Genomic DNA, 16,285 nt, shown 5'->3' with positions numbered 1-16,285 from the left:
ACCGTGGGGAAATATACCTAGGCATCGATAACCATAGAACCGTCGACCTAGACTTCGAACACCGTGGAGAAATATACCTCGACATCGAAAACTAAGGAGCCGTTGACCTAGGTAGCAAAAACTATGAAAAAATATACCTAGACCTCGAAAACTATGAAGCCGTCGACCTAGACATCAAAAACCATACGTAGACATCGAAAACTATGGAGCCGTTGACCTAGGTACCAAAAACTATGAAAAAGTATACCTAGACATCGAAAACCCTGGAGAAATATACCTAGACATCGAAAATCATGGAACCGTCGACCTGGATAGCGAAAACTATTAAGGAATATACGTAGACGTCGAAAACGTGGAGAAATATACCTAGATATCAATAACCTTGGCGCTGTCTACCATCAATTGGAAATTACTTGGTCAATTAGCAATTATATAACACAATCAAAAAAAATTTATCACATTGTGTTTTCATCGTTGTGTTTCCACTTTATTGATAAATAATTAATACAATGCGTAACAAAGACGACCGCTTCCCCATTACACTTTTCACGAGCATTCTTGTTATTATTGCCATCCCCATGTCGCTAATACTATCAGTATTACTATATATATTGCTTGAAATTCTTTTCCGATTCGAATGCACAGCTGTGGCCTCGTATTCCGGATGCCCGGAATCCGCTAACCGAACTAGTCAAATCAAGTACACCTTCGGGTATCTCCGTCGAATCTACTATCGTCAGATTATCGACAAAACAGCGGTGGCGCCATCTTACATCACTTTCAAGAGTTGCACGATCCTCGCTTGTTTTTTGGCTCAAATGATTTTGGCTCAAATGGTTTTGGCCCAAACGAGCTGTAACCCCTACATGTCCGTCCATTTTTATTTACAAGGTCGTTTCATAAATAATTTTCCATTATTACGAAATGGAGCTGGGTTGAATGGAGCATGTTTTTTTTGTTGGGTTCGGGTTATTTTGGTCAGATTTGTTTTTTACTCACCTCATTTTAAACGTATATCTTCATATCTAAGAAAAAAGTTGATTGCCAATGTATACCGAAAAATCGAGTGACATTTCGTATTTTTATTGACTAGACGGGTTTCACTCGGTCTCGGGGTTGCAGATGGACATTGCATTTGCGGTTATACTAATGAAGAATATATGTGGTGGATTTCGTACTTACGCTTACGCTATACATTAGTATATACATCGATATATGAGAAAAAAATAAATCCTGCGAAAATAATGCTCGTTCGCTCGTTAAAATTCAAAAATAGTTCAATCTGACAACATGAGTTTGACTTTTTCTCGAGATATCATGCATATAATTTTTTGTAGATCAGTGGATTGGGCAACTTTTGACAATTAATCTACAATTAAATGTACGCAAACATATACCTGCGGTCAGGTAACAAAAAGCCATGTTCTTTTTCGTGCGTAGAAATAGTATTGAGTCAAGTGTTGGTTATCGAGTCACTGGAAAAACGAGACAAAGTGCGTGTGATACGGTGCTGCCGAAACATTCCGTTTTATCGAATAAAAATAACTTTGCATAACATGGTGTGTGTAGGAGTCCTTGAAGTGCTTACAAAGTCCTCGAACTTATTTACTAAGCAAAAGTGAGTTTAGTTGAAATAACCAAGACTTTGCAGAATACGTCAAAAGAAATATTTTGTACTGGTTATAATTGCACAAATTACACCGGCACACAAAAAAGAAAAAGTTGTAAGTACCTAGAACCGGACCCATCAATCTTTACGTATTTTGGCCCGCTGAATCCGAATCCGGGGTCAGATTGGCCAATATACCTCCAAAATTTTGAGTAAATTCCAAAAAACCGCAAAAATTGCGGAAAATCGCTGTTAAGAATATAATAAAAGTTCTCTTCACCTTAGGCGGGGGTATTTTTTTATGTAATTTGACCCGCTAAATCTGAATCGGGGGTTAGCTTGACTGATACACCTCCAAAATTTTGAGTAAATTCCAAAAAACTGCTAAAATTGCGGAAAATTGCTGTTTAAAGCATGATAAAAGTTGTCTTCGACCATACGCGAGGCTGTTTTTCATGTAATTTGATACGCTGAATCTGAATCGAAGGTTAGATTGACTGATACATCTCCAAAATTTTTAGTAAATTTCAAAAAACCGCAAAAATGACGGAAAATTGCTGTTTAAAGCATGATAAAAGTTGTCTTCGACCTTAATCGGGGTGTTTTTTTATGTAATTCGATGCGCTGAATCTGAATCTGGAGTCAGATCGGCTGATTTACTCGCAAAATTTTGAGTAACTGCAAAAATCTCTAAAAATGAGTCAAAATCGCTAGCATGGGTAGAAGAAGAGTTTTATTGATCTAGATCGAGTACGCTCCTTTTGTATTTTGATGAGCTGAAACCGAAACCGGGCGTTTATTTAACTCGTACGTCTCCAAAATTTGGTTCGATGGAAAAAACCGGCTAAAATTGTTCTTTACAAATTTCAAGCAGCTCAATCCGATTCCGGTAGCTAGTAGTCCCGATCATGCGTACTTCCATCGAAGATCGTGAAAAATAACAAAAAAATAGCAAAAAAACGTCAAAAAATAGTTTTTTAAATGTTTTACATATGCATGATTCATCTTAAACTGTGTAGGAAGCGAGTATATCGGTTCAATTTTCACGCCATGCTAGTAGCTCCGCCAGAGAGAGGGGAAAAACAAAAGAAGGCGAAGCACGCGGAATAGAAGACAGTCTCTGTAATAAGCTCCAAGGAGAAAGATCGTTGTCACATTTCATTTTCAAATTATCATTAAATCATTAATACATTTTGAATCAGTTGTCTTAGTTTACTGAACCACTCCCGTAGCGTTAAGTTTCCTACATTTGGGGGCTCAGCCGGGATCGAAAAAAAAAAAAACGTCAAAAGCCGAGGTTAGTTGGGGAAATAAGCAAGTTAAGCCGATACGATTAGTTGGGGAAGTAAGCAAGTTGGAAAGTCGAACGTACGAAGAGGTGCATCGCGAAAGTTGACGCGAGGGTAACCAGTCAAGTGTGTACAGTTCGAGAAGGCTTACGAAACAACGTCGGTGCGGGAGAACGTATGAGTGGTGAAGTTGCGACAGGAAAACAAGTGACGGATAAGCCGAAAAGGAGAGCGGCGAGATAAGTTGTGGGGAAAAGAGTTGTGTACCTCGAAACGGTCGAGAGTGGGATTCAGGTCGTAAGAAATACAATATTAACGATAGAGTGGGTGACATTGACGAATGTTGAGGACGCCGCCAGTGAAGAAAGGCGGGAAGGACGAAGAAAAAGGCGCGGACGAGATGAGCTCACAAGAGAATCTGACGGCCAAAGAGGTAGATGGCGCATTGATTGGATTCAGTAAGGAGAATGGGGGTAGGAACCAGGGAGATCGGGGAAACACCGGCGAGCAAGTGGAGACAACTAGTGGAACGACGCGAGTTTCGGCGATAGCGATCGAAGACATGAAGGTAAAACAGTTACGTGAGCAGTTAGAAAAACTAAATTTGCCGACAGGCGGGAAAAAATCGGTGCTTGTGGCACGCTTACGGGACGTAATGGAGCGCGAGGATGAAGACGATGAAGACGATGAAGGCGAACAATCCGAAAGAGATAGCGAAAGTGAACAATCTGAGGAAGAGGAACAAACAGACAGAGCAGCAAATGGCGAACGGACAGAAGATGAGGGAACAAGAAGAGTCAGACGACAAACACAGAGGGTGGAACGTCGAGGTCGAGAACGAGCTGAAGGCGATATACCAAGAGCGACAATGGTGCCGGTGGCAAACACTTTTACGATCAAAGATGTGGAAGGGAGTATTTCGTTTTTCACAGGCGATGATAAAATGCCCATACGACAATGGATATCTGAGTTTGAAGATACGAGTGCATTGTTACGTTGGAATGAATTGCAGATGGTGATTTATGGAAAAAAAATGCTTCAAGGGTCAGCCAAAGAGTTTATAGCATTAGAACGCGGGCTAATAACATGGAAGAAGCTCAAAGATAGTCTAATAAAGGAGTTCGAAATTGAAACCAATAGTGCAACCATTCACTCACAGCTGCGGACACGGAGAAAACAAACGAATGAGACGTCGCGACAGTATATTTATGCGATGCAAACCATTGCCAAACAAGGGTATGTAGAAGATGAAGCTATTATCCAGTACATTATAGATGGGGTACAGGATGACGAGTCAAATAAACAGATTTTATACAACTCACGATCGCTCAAGGAGTTGAAGAAAAATTTCGAACTCTACGATCGCATGAAGGAAAGATCTGGGCGAAGGAAACAACCACCCAAAGATGAGGTAAAGTCCAAGACGTATAAAGATAAAAAAGATGACAAGCAGGGAACGATGAAAAAAATCCGTTGTTTTGGATGTGGGTCAAAGGATCATGAAGTAAATAATTGTCCTCATAAAGAAAAAGGACCAAAATGCTTTAAATGTGATCAGTTTGGTCATATTGCGCCGAAATGCGAGAAGGTGGGAAAATCCAGTAAACGCGGGGAGTCGGTCAACTGTGTAACAATGTCAGGGGAAGAAGTCAGTGTGCGATTGAGTAACAATGAAATTTCAGCGCTACTTGATACCGGAAGTGTTAACACCGTGTTGCGAAACGATGAATTTCGGAAAATCAGTAACGCTCCTCTGAAAAGGACCGAGCGTATTTTTAAGGGGTTTGGGAACACGCGTACCAAGGCCATCGGAGTCTTCGATGCTGAAATTTGGGTTGGGGATGACCTTTATCGAAACGAGGTTTACGTTGTCCCGGTCGAGGTGATGGATTCCAAGATGTTACTGGGCAAAGACATTCAAAAGCAAATGGTGATAAACATCGATGGGGGAAAACTCACAATCCGGAAAAAATATGCGAAGGACGAAGAATTAGCAGTAAAAAGACCAAATGAGGACGAAATCAAGGAAACAGATAGTGAGGAAGGAGTGAGTCGACAGCTTTTGCAGATAAACTACGTTGATCAAGATACCATCGAAGTGCGAGAACCGTACAAGCAACGAATTCAACAGCTTATGGAAGATCACAAGCCGAGCAAACAAGTACAGACCAACGTGGAGACGAAAATTGTACTAAAGGATGATGAGGTAGTATGCGCGAAGCCACGTCGATTGTCAATTCAAGAAAAAGATATCCTCGAAAAACAAGTTGATGAGTGGCTAAAAGAGGGGATTGTACGACGTAGCCATAGCCCATACTCAAGTGCCGTGGTTATTGTGAAGAAAAAGGATGGATCTCACCGGGTGTGTGTGGACTATCGCCAATTGAATAAAAAGATTATACGGGATCACTTCCCGATGCCATTGATTGAAGACTGCATCGATGAATTAGCGACGGCTCGAGTTTTTTCGGTATTGGATCTTAAAAACGGGTATTTTCATGTTCCGGTAGCCAAAGAAAGTCAGAAGTATACGGCGTTCGTGACGCACAAGGGCCAATACGAGTTCCTGAAGACTCCTTTTGGGTTGACGAATAGCCCAACCAATTTTCTCAGGTTTGTTGATGAAGTATTTCGGGATTTGTCTAATCGAAGAATTGTTTTCACATATATGGACGATATTATTGTACCTGGTAAGGATGAGGCAGAAGCGTTTGATAACCTGCGAGATACAATGGCGGTAGCAGCGGAAAAAGGGTTGGCGATCAATTGGAAAAAATGCCAATTCTTGAAGAAACGGGTTGAATACCTTGGCCATGTGATCGAGGGAGGGTTCATTAGTCCATCGGATGAGAAAATCCGAGCCGTACAAAGTTATCCAAAACCAAAGTGTTGCAGGGACATCCAGAGTTTCCTCGGGCTCACGGGATACTTCCGGAAATTCATAAAAGACTATGCACTCATTGCACGACCGCTGTCCGACACACTCAAGGGAAATCAGACTTTTACGTTTGGGCCCGAACACGAATATGCATTTAGAGAGTTAAAAAACGCATTGACGACAGAGCCCGTACTGAAGATATACCGGCCGGATGCAACGACGGAACTACATACCGACGCCAGTAAGCTTGGTTATGGAGCGGCATTGGTGCAAAAAGATAAAGATGATGGAAAGTTCCATCCCGTGCACTTTATGAGTCGGAAGACATCAGAGGCCGAAAAGAAGCTGCATTCTTACGAGTTGGAGGTTTTGGTAATCATCAACGCTGTCAAGAAATTCCGAGTTTACCTGCAGGGTATCAAGTTCAAGATCGTGACCGATTGTGATGCGTTTCGGAAGACTTTAGATAAGCGGGATATAGCAGCCAAGATAGCAAGATGGGCGTTGTTTCTCGAAGGATTTGATTATGATATTGAACATCGCAAAGGACACCGAATGGGGCATGTGGATGCCCTCAGCAGATACCCGCTCATGATTGTGGATGATACAGTTACGTCAACGGTCAAGAAGCAGCAGGAGGATGACGAGAGGATACGGGTAATCAAGCGTATTCTTGAAAAAGAAAAATATGAGGACTATCTCGTCGAGAACGGAATTTTGATGAAGAGAGTAGGAGATAAAAACGTCATTGTATTACCAAGTAGCATGCACACAGACATTATACGCAAGGCTCATGAGAATGGCCACTTTGGAGTGAAAAAGATGACTGAAAGCATTCAGGACGAATTTTATATTCCAAGATTAAAAGAAAAACTGGAGAAGTTCGTTAGCTGTTGTGTTCCCTGTATTCTCGCCGAGAAAAAGAAAGGGAAAAAAGAAGGGGAATTACAACCAATTCCTAAAGGAGATACCCCATTGTCGACCTATCATATTGACCACCTAGGTCCGATGACAGCCACCTCAAAACTCTACAAACATCTCTTCATTGTGGTGGATGGATTTTCAAAATTCACGTGGCTGTATCCCACTAAAACTACGAATGCCCGAGAAGTCATTGCGAGATTACGAACGCAGCAAACCGTATTTGGCAACCCCCAGAGGGTAGTAAGCGACCGAGGGGCAGCATTTACTTCAACAGATTTCAGCGAATTTTGCCGATCAGAAAACATCGAACACATTCAGATTACTACTGGAGTGCCCCGTGGAAACGGGCAAGTTGAGAGACTCAACAGAATCGTCATACCGATATTAACCAAACTGTCTTTGGACGCTCCCGACAAGTGGTATCATCACGTAGAGCAGGTTCAACGTTGTTTGAATAGTACGTATCAAAGGAGTATTGGGATGACACCTTTCGAGCTAATGTTCGGAGTGAAGATGCGGAGACGAGAAGATCCTAAAATATTATCGATAATCGAAGAGGAAACCATTGAGCTGTTCGAGAAAGAGAGAGACGATTTACGAGGCTTGGCTAAAGCGAATCTTTACAAAATTCAGGAAGAGAATCGACGAACGCACAATCGTGCGTGTAAAGAAGCTCCGATTTATAAAAAGGGAGATTTGGTAGCCATAAAACGAACTCAGTTCGGACCAGGGCTCAAGATAAGGAAAAAATATCTGGGACCATACAAGATTTCTCAAATCAATGGAAAAAATCGCTACGAAGTTATCCGAGTAGGAGAAGGAGAAGGTCCAAAGATCACGACGACGGCGGCCGACTATATGAAATCTTTCCGATATGACTCTTCGGAGGCCGAAGAGTAGCAGGAATGGCCGAATGTAGGAAGCGAGTATATCGGTTCAATTTTCACGCCATGCTAGTAGCTCCGCCAGAGAGAGGGGAAAAACAAAAGAAGGCGAAGCACGCGGAATAGAAGACAGTCTCTGTAATAAGCTCCAAGGAGAAAGATCGTTGTCACATTTCATTTTCAAATTATCATTAAATCATTAATACATTTTGAATCAGTTGTCTTAGTTTACTGAACCACTCCCGTAGCGTTAAGTTTCCTACAACTGTACACGAATAAAAACATCTATATATTCTGTACGCAATAAACTAGAAACTGGGGAAAATTACAAAAAACTTGAATATAAAACTATCGTAGGCATGATTGTTCTTTCAATTCTGGTTTATTGATTTTTTTCAACTTTTTCCTTCTCTTGTAACGGATTCTTTTCTCCACGAACGACCTATGCAGTCGGTTTCTTTTCCTCTTTCTCTCTTTAGCGTCCAGCAAAAATCTGCCATCATATTGATATTCCACCTTCCCTGATACCGATTCTCCACTTCGCTGGTGTCTCGATGAAATCTTTTCCCTTGTTCTTCACTTAGATCTCCAAGGTTTTCAGGAAAGTAGTCGAGGTGGGAGTGTAGAAAGTGCAGTTTGAGATTCATCAAGCAACCCAAGTTTCTATAATTTTCCAACAACTCTTCAACTAAATCCTGGCATTTCTCACTTTTCTCATTTCCCAGAAAGTTCTGAGAAACGTTGTTGAAACTTTTCCATGCTGCCTTTTCAGTATCGTTCATTTTTTTAATGAAATTTTCGTCTCCAAATAAACTACGAATTTGTGGTCCATCAAATATACCCTCCTTTAATTTCGCATTACTCATCGCGGGAAACTTTTCTCCCAAATACTGGAAACAATCGCCATCTTTGTCCAGAGCTTTGACATACTGCTTTATAAGACCAAAAGCTTAATGTGGAGTGGTGGTTTCGAAGGATCAATTAATGATGTTCGTATGACGTTGTTACGGCCTAGATCGAAGTTTGTTCTTGTTGGCCACCCTTTCTGATCATAGTGTTTTTTTCTGTCTCTACTGTCCCATAAACATAAAAAGCAGGGATTTTTTGTGAACCCCGATTGTTGACCTAAAAGTAGTGTTGCAATTTTGAAATCACCACAAATTTGCCATTGATGTTCCGAATACTTTATTTTCTTCAATATCAATTGTAAATTTTCGTAATTTTGTAAACAAACCCACTGCATAGGTCGTTTGTAGAGAAAAGAATCCGTTACAAGAGAAGGACGGTTTAAGATAGATGAAGATTTTTTTCTTGTCATGTTATTGTGGAAAGTGAAAAAAAAATTAATTAAGCAGAATTGAAAGAACAATCATGACTGCGATAGTTTTATATTCAAGTTTTTTATACAATTTTCCCCAGTTTCTAGTTTATTTTAAGTTGGACTGCTGGTAACAGGCTAATTGAACTTTCGGTAAAGTCCGGAATTGCGTGAATTTCACCAAATTTATTTTTGAGACTGACTCACGTGCTTCGATTCGTCTAGAAGCTTTGCTTTTTGTAACGAATTGACCATTTTTTTCTCGGTGTTATTACACAGATATAAACTTTTTTTTCACGTTTAGTCATAATATCATAATTGTCTGATACGCTTTAAGATTCTAGAAATGGCAAATTTTTAATTCAACTGAGATTTTGCTTACACTTTGCTATCCATCGTTGACATAAGACGGCACCTTTTTTTCTCTCCATAACTGAAACATCGGAGGAAACACAAAAAACGTGGATTGCAAAAGATAGCTCGATCTGGTTTTTGAGTTTTTTTTAAAACTGATTCTCATGGAGTACGGTCCATTTTGAAGAACTTTGAGACAATAATGACGACTGTGGCATTTTTCATATAGTTACCGTAGAGCTTTGAATCTCGTGTAAATACACAAAAAAGTGCTGGAAATTGAAATTTGCAAATTGCTTCCTCAAGATGGTCCAGATGCACGATGCTCAAAGCTTACTCTATGAGGTACTATATTTTTCATTATAGAGGAAGCTTTAAGCATTGTTCTAAAGGCTTGAGAAAGCAATTCGTTACTTTTAATTTTTTTTTAAATAAAATTTTAACTCATTTATCGACTTTTAACTTTTTCAAATTAATTTCCAAAAATTAAAGCGGATTTTTCGAAAAACTCATATTTTCGTAAAATTAAAAAAATCATAAAATTTAAACCGCTCAACTGATATTTCCCAAATTCAATACCAACCTTCCTATTATGATAATCTATTTATAAAAAAAAAAAAATTAGTAATAAATCTTAAAATTTCCGGACGTTAGAGCGTCGCCACCCTTTTTTTAAAAATTTCAAAACGTCGTATTATTCGTATTTTATTTTTCAAATTCTGACAAAATTATCAGAGAATTAAGAGTTCGTTCAGATTAACATCTGTGCAAAACGGTAGCTCTGTATCTCACATCGTTTTCGAGTTATAAGCGTTTGAATTCTGCATAACACACACACACACACACACGCACGCACACACAAACATCCGGACATTTTTTCTAGATATGATTTTTTGATGTTTTTGGACATTTTGAGCACATTCTACGAGGAAGCAAAAATAATCGTGAAAAACCGTAAATGGAAAATCATACGAAAGAGGTACGCTCACTATTTAAAAAAATTTGAATGCCATTAAATTTCACTCCCATCACCGTAGACTGCATTGTCGCGATAGACTCGAAGGATGCTTGGTATATTTGTGCGTTTCTTCGTCAATGTGGACGTCATTAGACTGGTGGGAGTTCACGTGTTCGAATTAATTGTTTGACCCATTCGAAAGACTGTTTCGGTGTGCGAGGTCTATCTGACTTTTGAAAATCAACGTTGACAATACCGAATCGAAATTTATATCCATCATTCCATTCAAAGTTATCTAAAAGGCTCCAAACAAAGTATCCTTTGACAGGGCATTTGTCTCGATTAACGGCCAAGAGCAATTCTTTGATATAATCGTGAAGATATTGGATTCGCTGAGTGTCATTGAGACTCGTGCCGTCATCGGAGAACCCATTCTCGAGCACGTAAACTGGAAAATTGTTGTAACGATTTTTCAATATTCTAAGTAGATGACCAAATCCTTGGGGTACGACTCTGAGCCAAGACGATGCGGAGCGAGGCCAACTCGCGTTAAAACTCGTGTATACCCCATGGTCCCGGTACCAGAGAGTCGTATTCGATTTCGGCGCTGGTTCGGTTAGAACCGAAGAGTAATGATTGAGGCCTATGTAATCGGCGCTGCCTCTTATATAATTTATCTCGTCCTGAGTGAACGCAGGAAGTCTCGATCTCGGATAGCCCTCCATTTTGCTATTCTCACCAATCCGATTTTTCATTACCTCCGGATAATCGCCACTTTCTGAGAATATTGGATCAGCGGCCCAACCACAAAAGAAGGAGAAATATACTTCTGGAGTTTCCGTATCGTTCGAATTTTTCGGATAAGCATTTGCACAACCCAAGACAATACCGATTTTTCCATTCTGTTGCTTTCGATACTCCTTGTCATACATATGGTAAACCTTTGCATGCGCTTTAAGCGAATTGTGCATACATATGTACGGACTGATTCCAGGTAGTGCCGTGCCTGTAAAAATTCATTTGAATCTTTGAATGAATCAGATATTTTTTCGAAGTGAAAGTTTAAATGTGAAAAAACTTTTTGCTCATATTCAGTTAGATTTGAGGATAATCAAGTTATTTTTTTCTCGCCTCATGCTAGTGGAAGGGGATTTTCCGGCCATGGCAATGGAAAGAAAAAGAGAATAATGAAAATGATAAACGGCTAGTTGAGAAAGTCACGTAGTCCGGATCGCGCGTGTGCTAAGCGATTGAAAAATTATTTATATCGTTTGTCCATTCTGTTAAATAAAACAATAGTTAATATTATAAATAGTTATTATCATTAAAAATATGGATATTTCCAACATCTGTGATATTTATATAATGGTAATCCCCCTTTTTGGTGTTAAAAGGGGAAGGGAAAGGGGAAACGAGGAGTAAACAGAAAGTATCCTTTCTTTACATTTATACAATTTTATCTCGTTTATTACGATAACTTTCATGGTACTCTTGGAAGAACGTGGGGCAAGAGGATACCATAAGCAGTTAAACTAGTGTCGGTTTACATACGTTCTGTCAACTATTGCTGTATTACAAAATTGATTTTTCACGTTTATTTATCATATCCTATAAAAAAAAAATTATGGGGCAAAGGGGACCCCCCCTCGAAAAAAGACTCTTTTGACGATTTTGATTAATTTTTTCAGATGTGTGGTGAAATAAAATAAAATTTTAATTTTATGAAAATAAGTGGTCTTTTCTTTTTGCGAAAGAGTGTTTGTATCCATTTTGCCGCATTTTTTTAACTTATTTTGAATTTTGCTAAAAGTTCTTCGTTTCTTGACGTTCTATTTCAACAGAACTTGGTTGAAATTTATGAAACGAAATTGATCAATGGAAGAGGAATAAACGCACTGTTCCCATCACACTCATTTTCATCTGAAATGTGAAAAACATTCTTATGATACTCTTATTTATTAAGGATACACATCTGAAAGTGAGAAAAATCACAATTTTTTTGCTTTTTTGGTAATACCATGGAAAATGGATATAATGTGTGTTCAATAAAACAATAGCAGTTGTTCCTCCTAGCGTCTTCGAATGAGCTGATCCCATTTCGATCTCCATCGAAGAATTGAGTCGTGGATTCTGACACAAATTTTAATCTGAATTATATTAGTCATAAGATTTTTTTTCACATTTCAGACGAAAATGAATGTGATGAGAACAGTGCGTTTGTTTTTCTTTCATTGATCAATTTTGTTTCATAAATTTCAACCAAGTACTGTTGAAATAGAACGTCAAGAAACGATAAACTTTCAGTAAAATTCAAAATAAATTAAAAAATGAGGTAACAAAGTAGATACAAAAAAACGTTCACATTATCGTTTTAATATTTTCAACGAAGTTCCGTTGAAATAGAACGTGAAGAAACGAAGAACTTTTAACAATATTCAAAATAAGTAAAAAAAATGGGAAAAGTAGACACAAAAATTTTATCGCACAAAGGAAAGACCACTTTTGCCCCATTTTTTTCGTAAAATTAAAATTTGATTTAATTTCACCACACATCTGAGAAAATTAATCAAAATCTTCAAAAGAACCTTTTTTTCGAGAGGGAGTCCACTTTGCCCGATAATTTTTTTGTAGGATATGAGAGATAAGTGTGAAAAATCAATTTTTTAATACAGTAATAGTTGACAGAACGTATGGAAACCGACACTAGTTTAACTGCTTATGGTGTCCTCTTGCCCCACGTTCTTCCAAGAGTACCATGAAAGTTATCGTAATAAACGAGATAAAATTGTATAAATATCAAATATATATTGGATATAACCATATTTTCAATGATGATAACTATTTCACGGCTTATCTTGATCTGATAATTCAAGATAATTCAATTTATTAATAAAAAAAAAAAATTTTTTCCCTCCAAAGTAGTACAGCTATGCTGGTTCTGCCTTATGTAGGAATCTACCTTACCGACCGCCGGTAAAGTAAATCCCTGCTCCAACCCAAACGTCGGTAAAAAGGATGACTACTCTAACCCAAACAAACCCAAACAGTCGGTAAAAAGGATGACCACTCTAACCCAAACGGTCGGAAAAAGGATACCCCTCCCTAACCGAAACAGAACCCAAACAGCCTGAAACAAACCGAAACAGAACCCAAACAAACTGAAACAGAACCGAAACAAACCGAAACAGAATCAAAACAAACCGAAACATGTCATCGAACTGAGCTCAAACCTAAACAAACTCAAACAGGTCATCGAACTGAGCTCAAACCCAAACAAGTCATCGAACTGAGCTCAAACCTAAACAAACTCAAACAGGTCATCGAACTGAGCTCAAACCCAAAATACGACCGAACTGGGATCATACCCAAACAAACCGAAACACTTCAAAGCTCGCGCGCTGGATAGTTGGCGCAAATGCCGATAGATGGCGATTCGAGTAGTGGAGATCTCGTGTGCGGAGCCTCGGCTGGTCGAGCATATAAGGCAGGGAGTAGCGCTTGGATTTCAGAGAATTTCCAGGGTTTACAATGGTAAGTCTATCCCAAAATAATTCTCTCATGTACCTTTTTTATAATTCTCATCTTTTGCAGGTGTACAACAACGTATGTTTGTATGGAGGGCTGGAGTGGAACCCCCGCTTCCAGGGGCAAGTACTGGACCTCCCGCTGCCGGCCTTTGCGGGCTTATATCCTTGAGGATGACCTCTTCCTCTCTGATCATGAGAATGACGGCCCCCCTCCCGCCGCAAAAGTGAAGCAGCCTTCAGGGGAGGGATTAGAATTGTTCGTCTTTTTCCATCCCCTGGAGGTTGTTTCACTTTTGCGGCGGGAGGGGGGCCGTCATTCTCATCATCAGAGAGGAAGACGTCATCTTCGAGGATAGACCTCTTCCTCTCTACCACCGCTTTCCCTGGCCCCGGCTCCGACTCCAGCTTCGGCCCAGGCTCTTCCACCCCCGCAAAGGCCGGCAGCGGGAGGTCGAAGCGGGGGTCTCACTCATGCCCTCCACACAGACATACGTTCTTGTACACCTGCAAAAGATGAGGATTATAAAAAAGGTACATGAGAGAATTATTTTGGGATAGACTTACCATTGTAAGCCCTGGAAATTCTCTGAAGCTGTCTTATATGCTCGACCAGCCGAGGCTCCGCACACGAGATCTCCACTACTCGAATCGCCATTTATCGGTTCCGCAACTATCCAGCGCGCGAGCTTTGAAGTGTTTCGGTTTGTTTGGGTATGATCCCAGTTTGGTAGTATTTCGGGTTTGTTTGGGTTTGAGCTCAGTTCGATGACATGTTTCGGTTTGTTTCGGGCTGTTTGGGTTCTGTTTCGGTTTGTTTGGGTTCTGTTTCGGTTAGGGAGGGAAATTCTTTTTACCGACTGTTTGGGTTTGTTTGGGTTAGAGTGGCCATCCTTGTTACCGACTGTTTGGGTTTGTTTGGGTTAGATCAGGGAATCTACTTGACCGACGGTCTGTAAGGTAGAGTCCTACATGAGGCGAAACCAGCATAGGTGTACTACTCTCCAACTATGAGTTTTTGAAGCATGTTTTCAGCTGAATAATGAAATTTTGCAGATTTCTAATGGAGCAAAAAATGTTCTAAATTTTCGGGGGAGTGTTCCGCTTTGCCTTACTCTCCTCTATATTTTTCAATCATTTATTTTTTATTTTCAATCATTATTTGAAGAATGATTTAAAGAATAATCATTATTTGAAGAATGATTTGTATTACAATATTTTGTTATTTCAGACAAATTTAAAGCATTTGTTTTAATTTCAATTAAATAATTCAATTTACTGGTTCGTTTCTATTGGCTTAATACGATCTCAGGATTACTTTAAAAGAGTTTAAAATAAAATGGTGCAATACTCTATTACTGGAAAAGGAAAATAATTTTTTTTTAAACATTCTTGAATATTTTTCAAAATTCATAAGGAATGAATACATTTCAGTTTGATAGTTGAGTACTCAATTTATGAAGGAATTCGAATTTTTCAAATTATTCGACTTATTTGAACTATTCGAATAATTCGATTCGATTCATCTCGAATTATTTGTGAGTTTGAATATTCGCACACTCCTAGTTTATTCAAACTTTTGAGCAAGAGTCTACATGAATGAATAAAAAAAAAATAAGTGTATAATTCAGAAAATACCTGGAGATATCTGCGGCTCGTCGGAAGGCCTAGTGCAGTAGCTCGTTGGCTCGTTAAGGGTTGCGAATATTTCAACGCGGTCGCCCAATTCGTTGAAAATGACGCGTGCGTAATCCGCGAACCAAGTGACCATTAATTCATTCGTCCATCCACCCATTTCTTCTAGTATTGCTGGATGATCCCAGTGATAGATCGTGACAAGGGGTTTTATCCCTTTAGTCTTAAGTTCGTCCAATAGATTCTTGTAGTACTGAATTCCATCGTGACTTACTTTATTCGGAAAACCAGTTGGCAGAATCCGGGACCAACTCAGAGAAATGCGGTAGTAACCGACTCCGAGATCCCCCAATAATTCAACATCCTCTTTGTACTTGTGGTAGGAATCGCAAGCGACATCGCCGTTACTTCCGTCCTGGATAGGCGATGGATTCCTATGAGTATATTCATCCCACACATTTATACCTTTGTCACTCGCGTTCCAGCCACCCTCGATTTGATATGCGGCTCCTGCTACTCCGAGTATGAAGTCCGGTGGGAATTTCATATGCTCGCTTATGTTTGCATCAGTTCTGAAAGAAGGTGCATGAATCGGTGTTAACGAACCTTCAAAGGCTCCTCTGTATTCTCATTCTGATTGAGGTATTCTTTTCACGAACTCGAATATTCTACAAATAATTGATTTTAAATAACAGTAAAGTAAAAGTGCATTCGAATAGATTGGCGAAATTTCAGGTCAAGTGTTATTTGGATTTTATTTTAAGCTGTCACCGAATTATTGCACTGCTAAAATTATTCGAGAATGGAAAAATAATCAGCAGTTTTCACGTTGCTCAAATTTCAAACTTCAGAATAATATTGAAAAATCAGTTTTGTCTATAAATTATATGCAAGCATAGCTGATGATAAGAC

General features: G+C 39.3%; 2 protein-coding genes across 3 annotated transcripts in view; one reads left to right on the top strand and one right to left on the bottom strand.

Moving 5' to 3' along the window:
- The first annotated feature begins 1,061 nt into the window (after positions 1-1,061).
- Positions 1,062-16,285, top strand: part of LOC122416819 (serine protease inhibitor 3/4-like) — a 51,402-nt gene continuing 36,178 nt past the window's right edge. Inside the window, exon 1 of the mRNA XM_043429866.1 lies at positions 1,062-1,724. The gene's annotated coding sequence lies outside the window, so the exon portion shown is untranslated. The remainder of the gene's footprint in view (positions 1,725-16,285) is intronic.
- LOC122416817 (myrosinase 1-like) overlaps positions 10,149-16,285 on the bottom strand; it is a 65,458-nt gene continuing 59,321 nt past the window's right edge. For both annotated transcript variants that reach the window (XM_043429863.1, XM_043429864.1), the window contains 2 exons: positions 15,377-15,945; positions 10,149-11,220 (listed from right to left, as the gene is read on the bottom strand). In XM_043429863.1, coding sequence (XP_043285798.1) covers positions 10,364-11,220; positions 15,377-15,945 — 1,426 coding nt within the window. In that variant the 3' untranslated portion in view covers positions 10,149-10,363. The remainder of the gene's footprint in view (positions 11,221-15,376; positions 15,946-16,285) is intronic.

The sequence above is a fragment of the Venturia canescens genome, chromosome 10 (genome assembly GCF_019457755.1).
Source record: "Venturia canescens isolate UGA chromosome 10, ASM1945775v1, whole genome shotgun sequence".
Lineage (NCBI taxonomy): Eukaryota > Metazoa > Arthropoda > Insecta > Hymenoptera > Ichneumonidae > Venturia > Venturia canescens.
The sequence above is the reverse complement of the archived record's forward strand: the minus strand, read 5'-3'. Positions and strand labels throughout refer to the sequence as shown.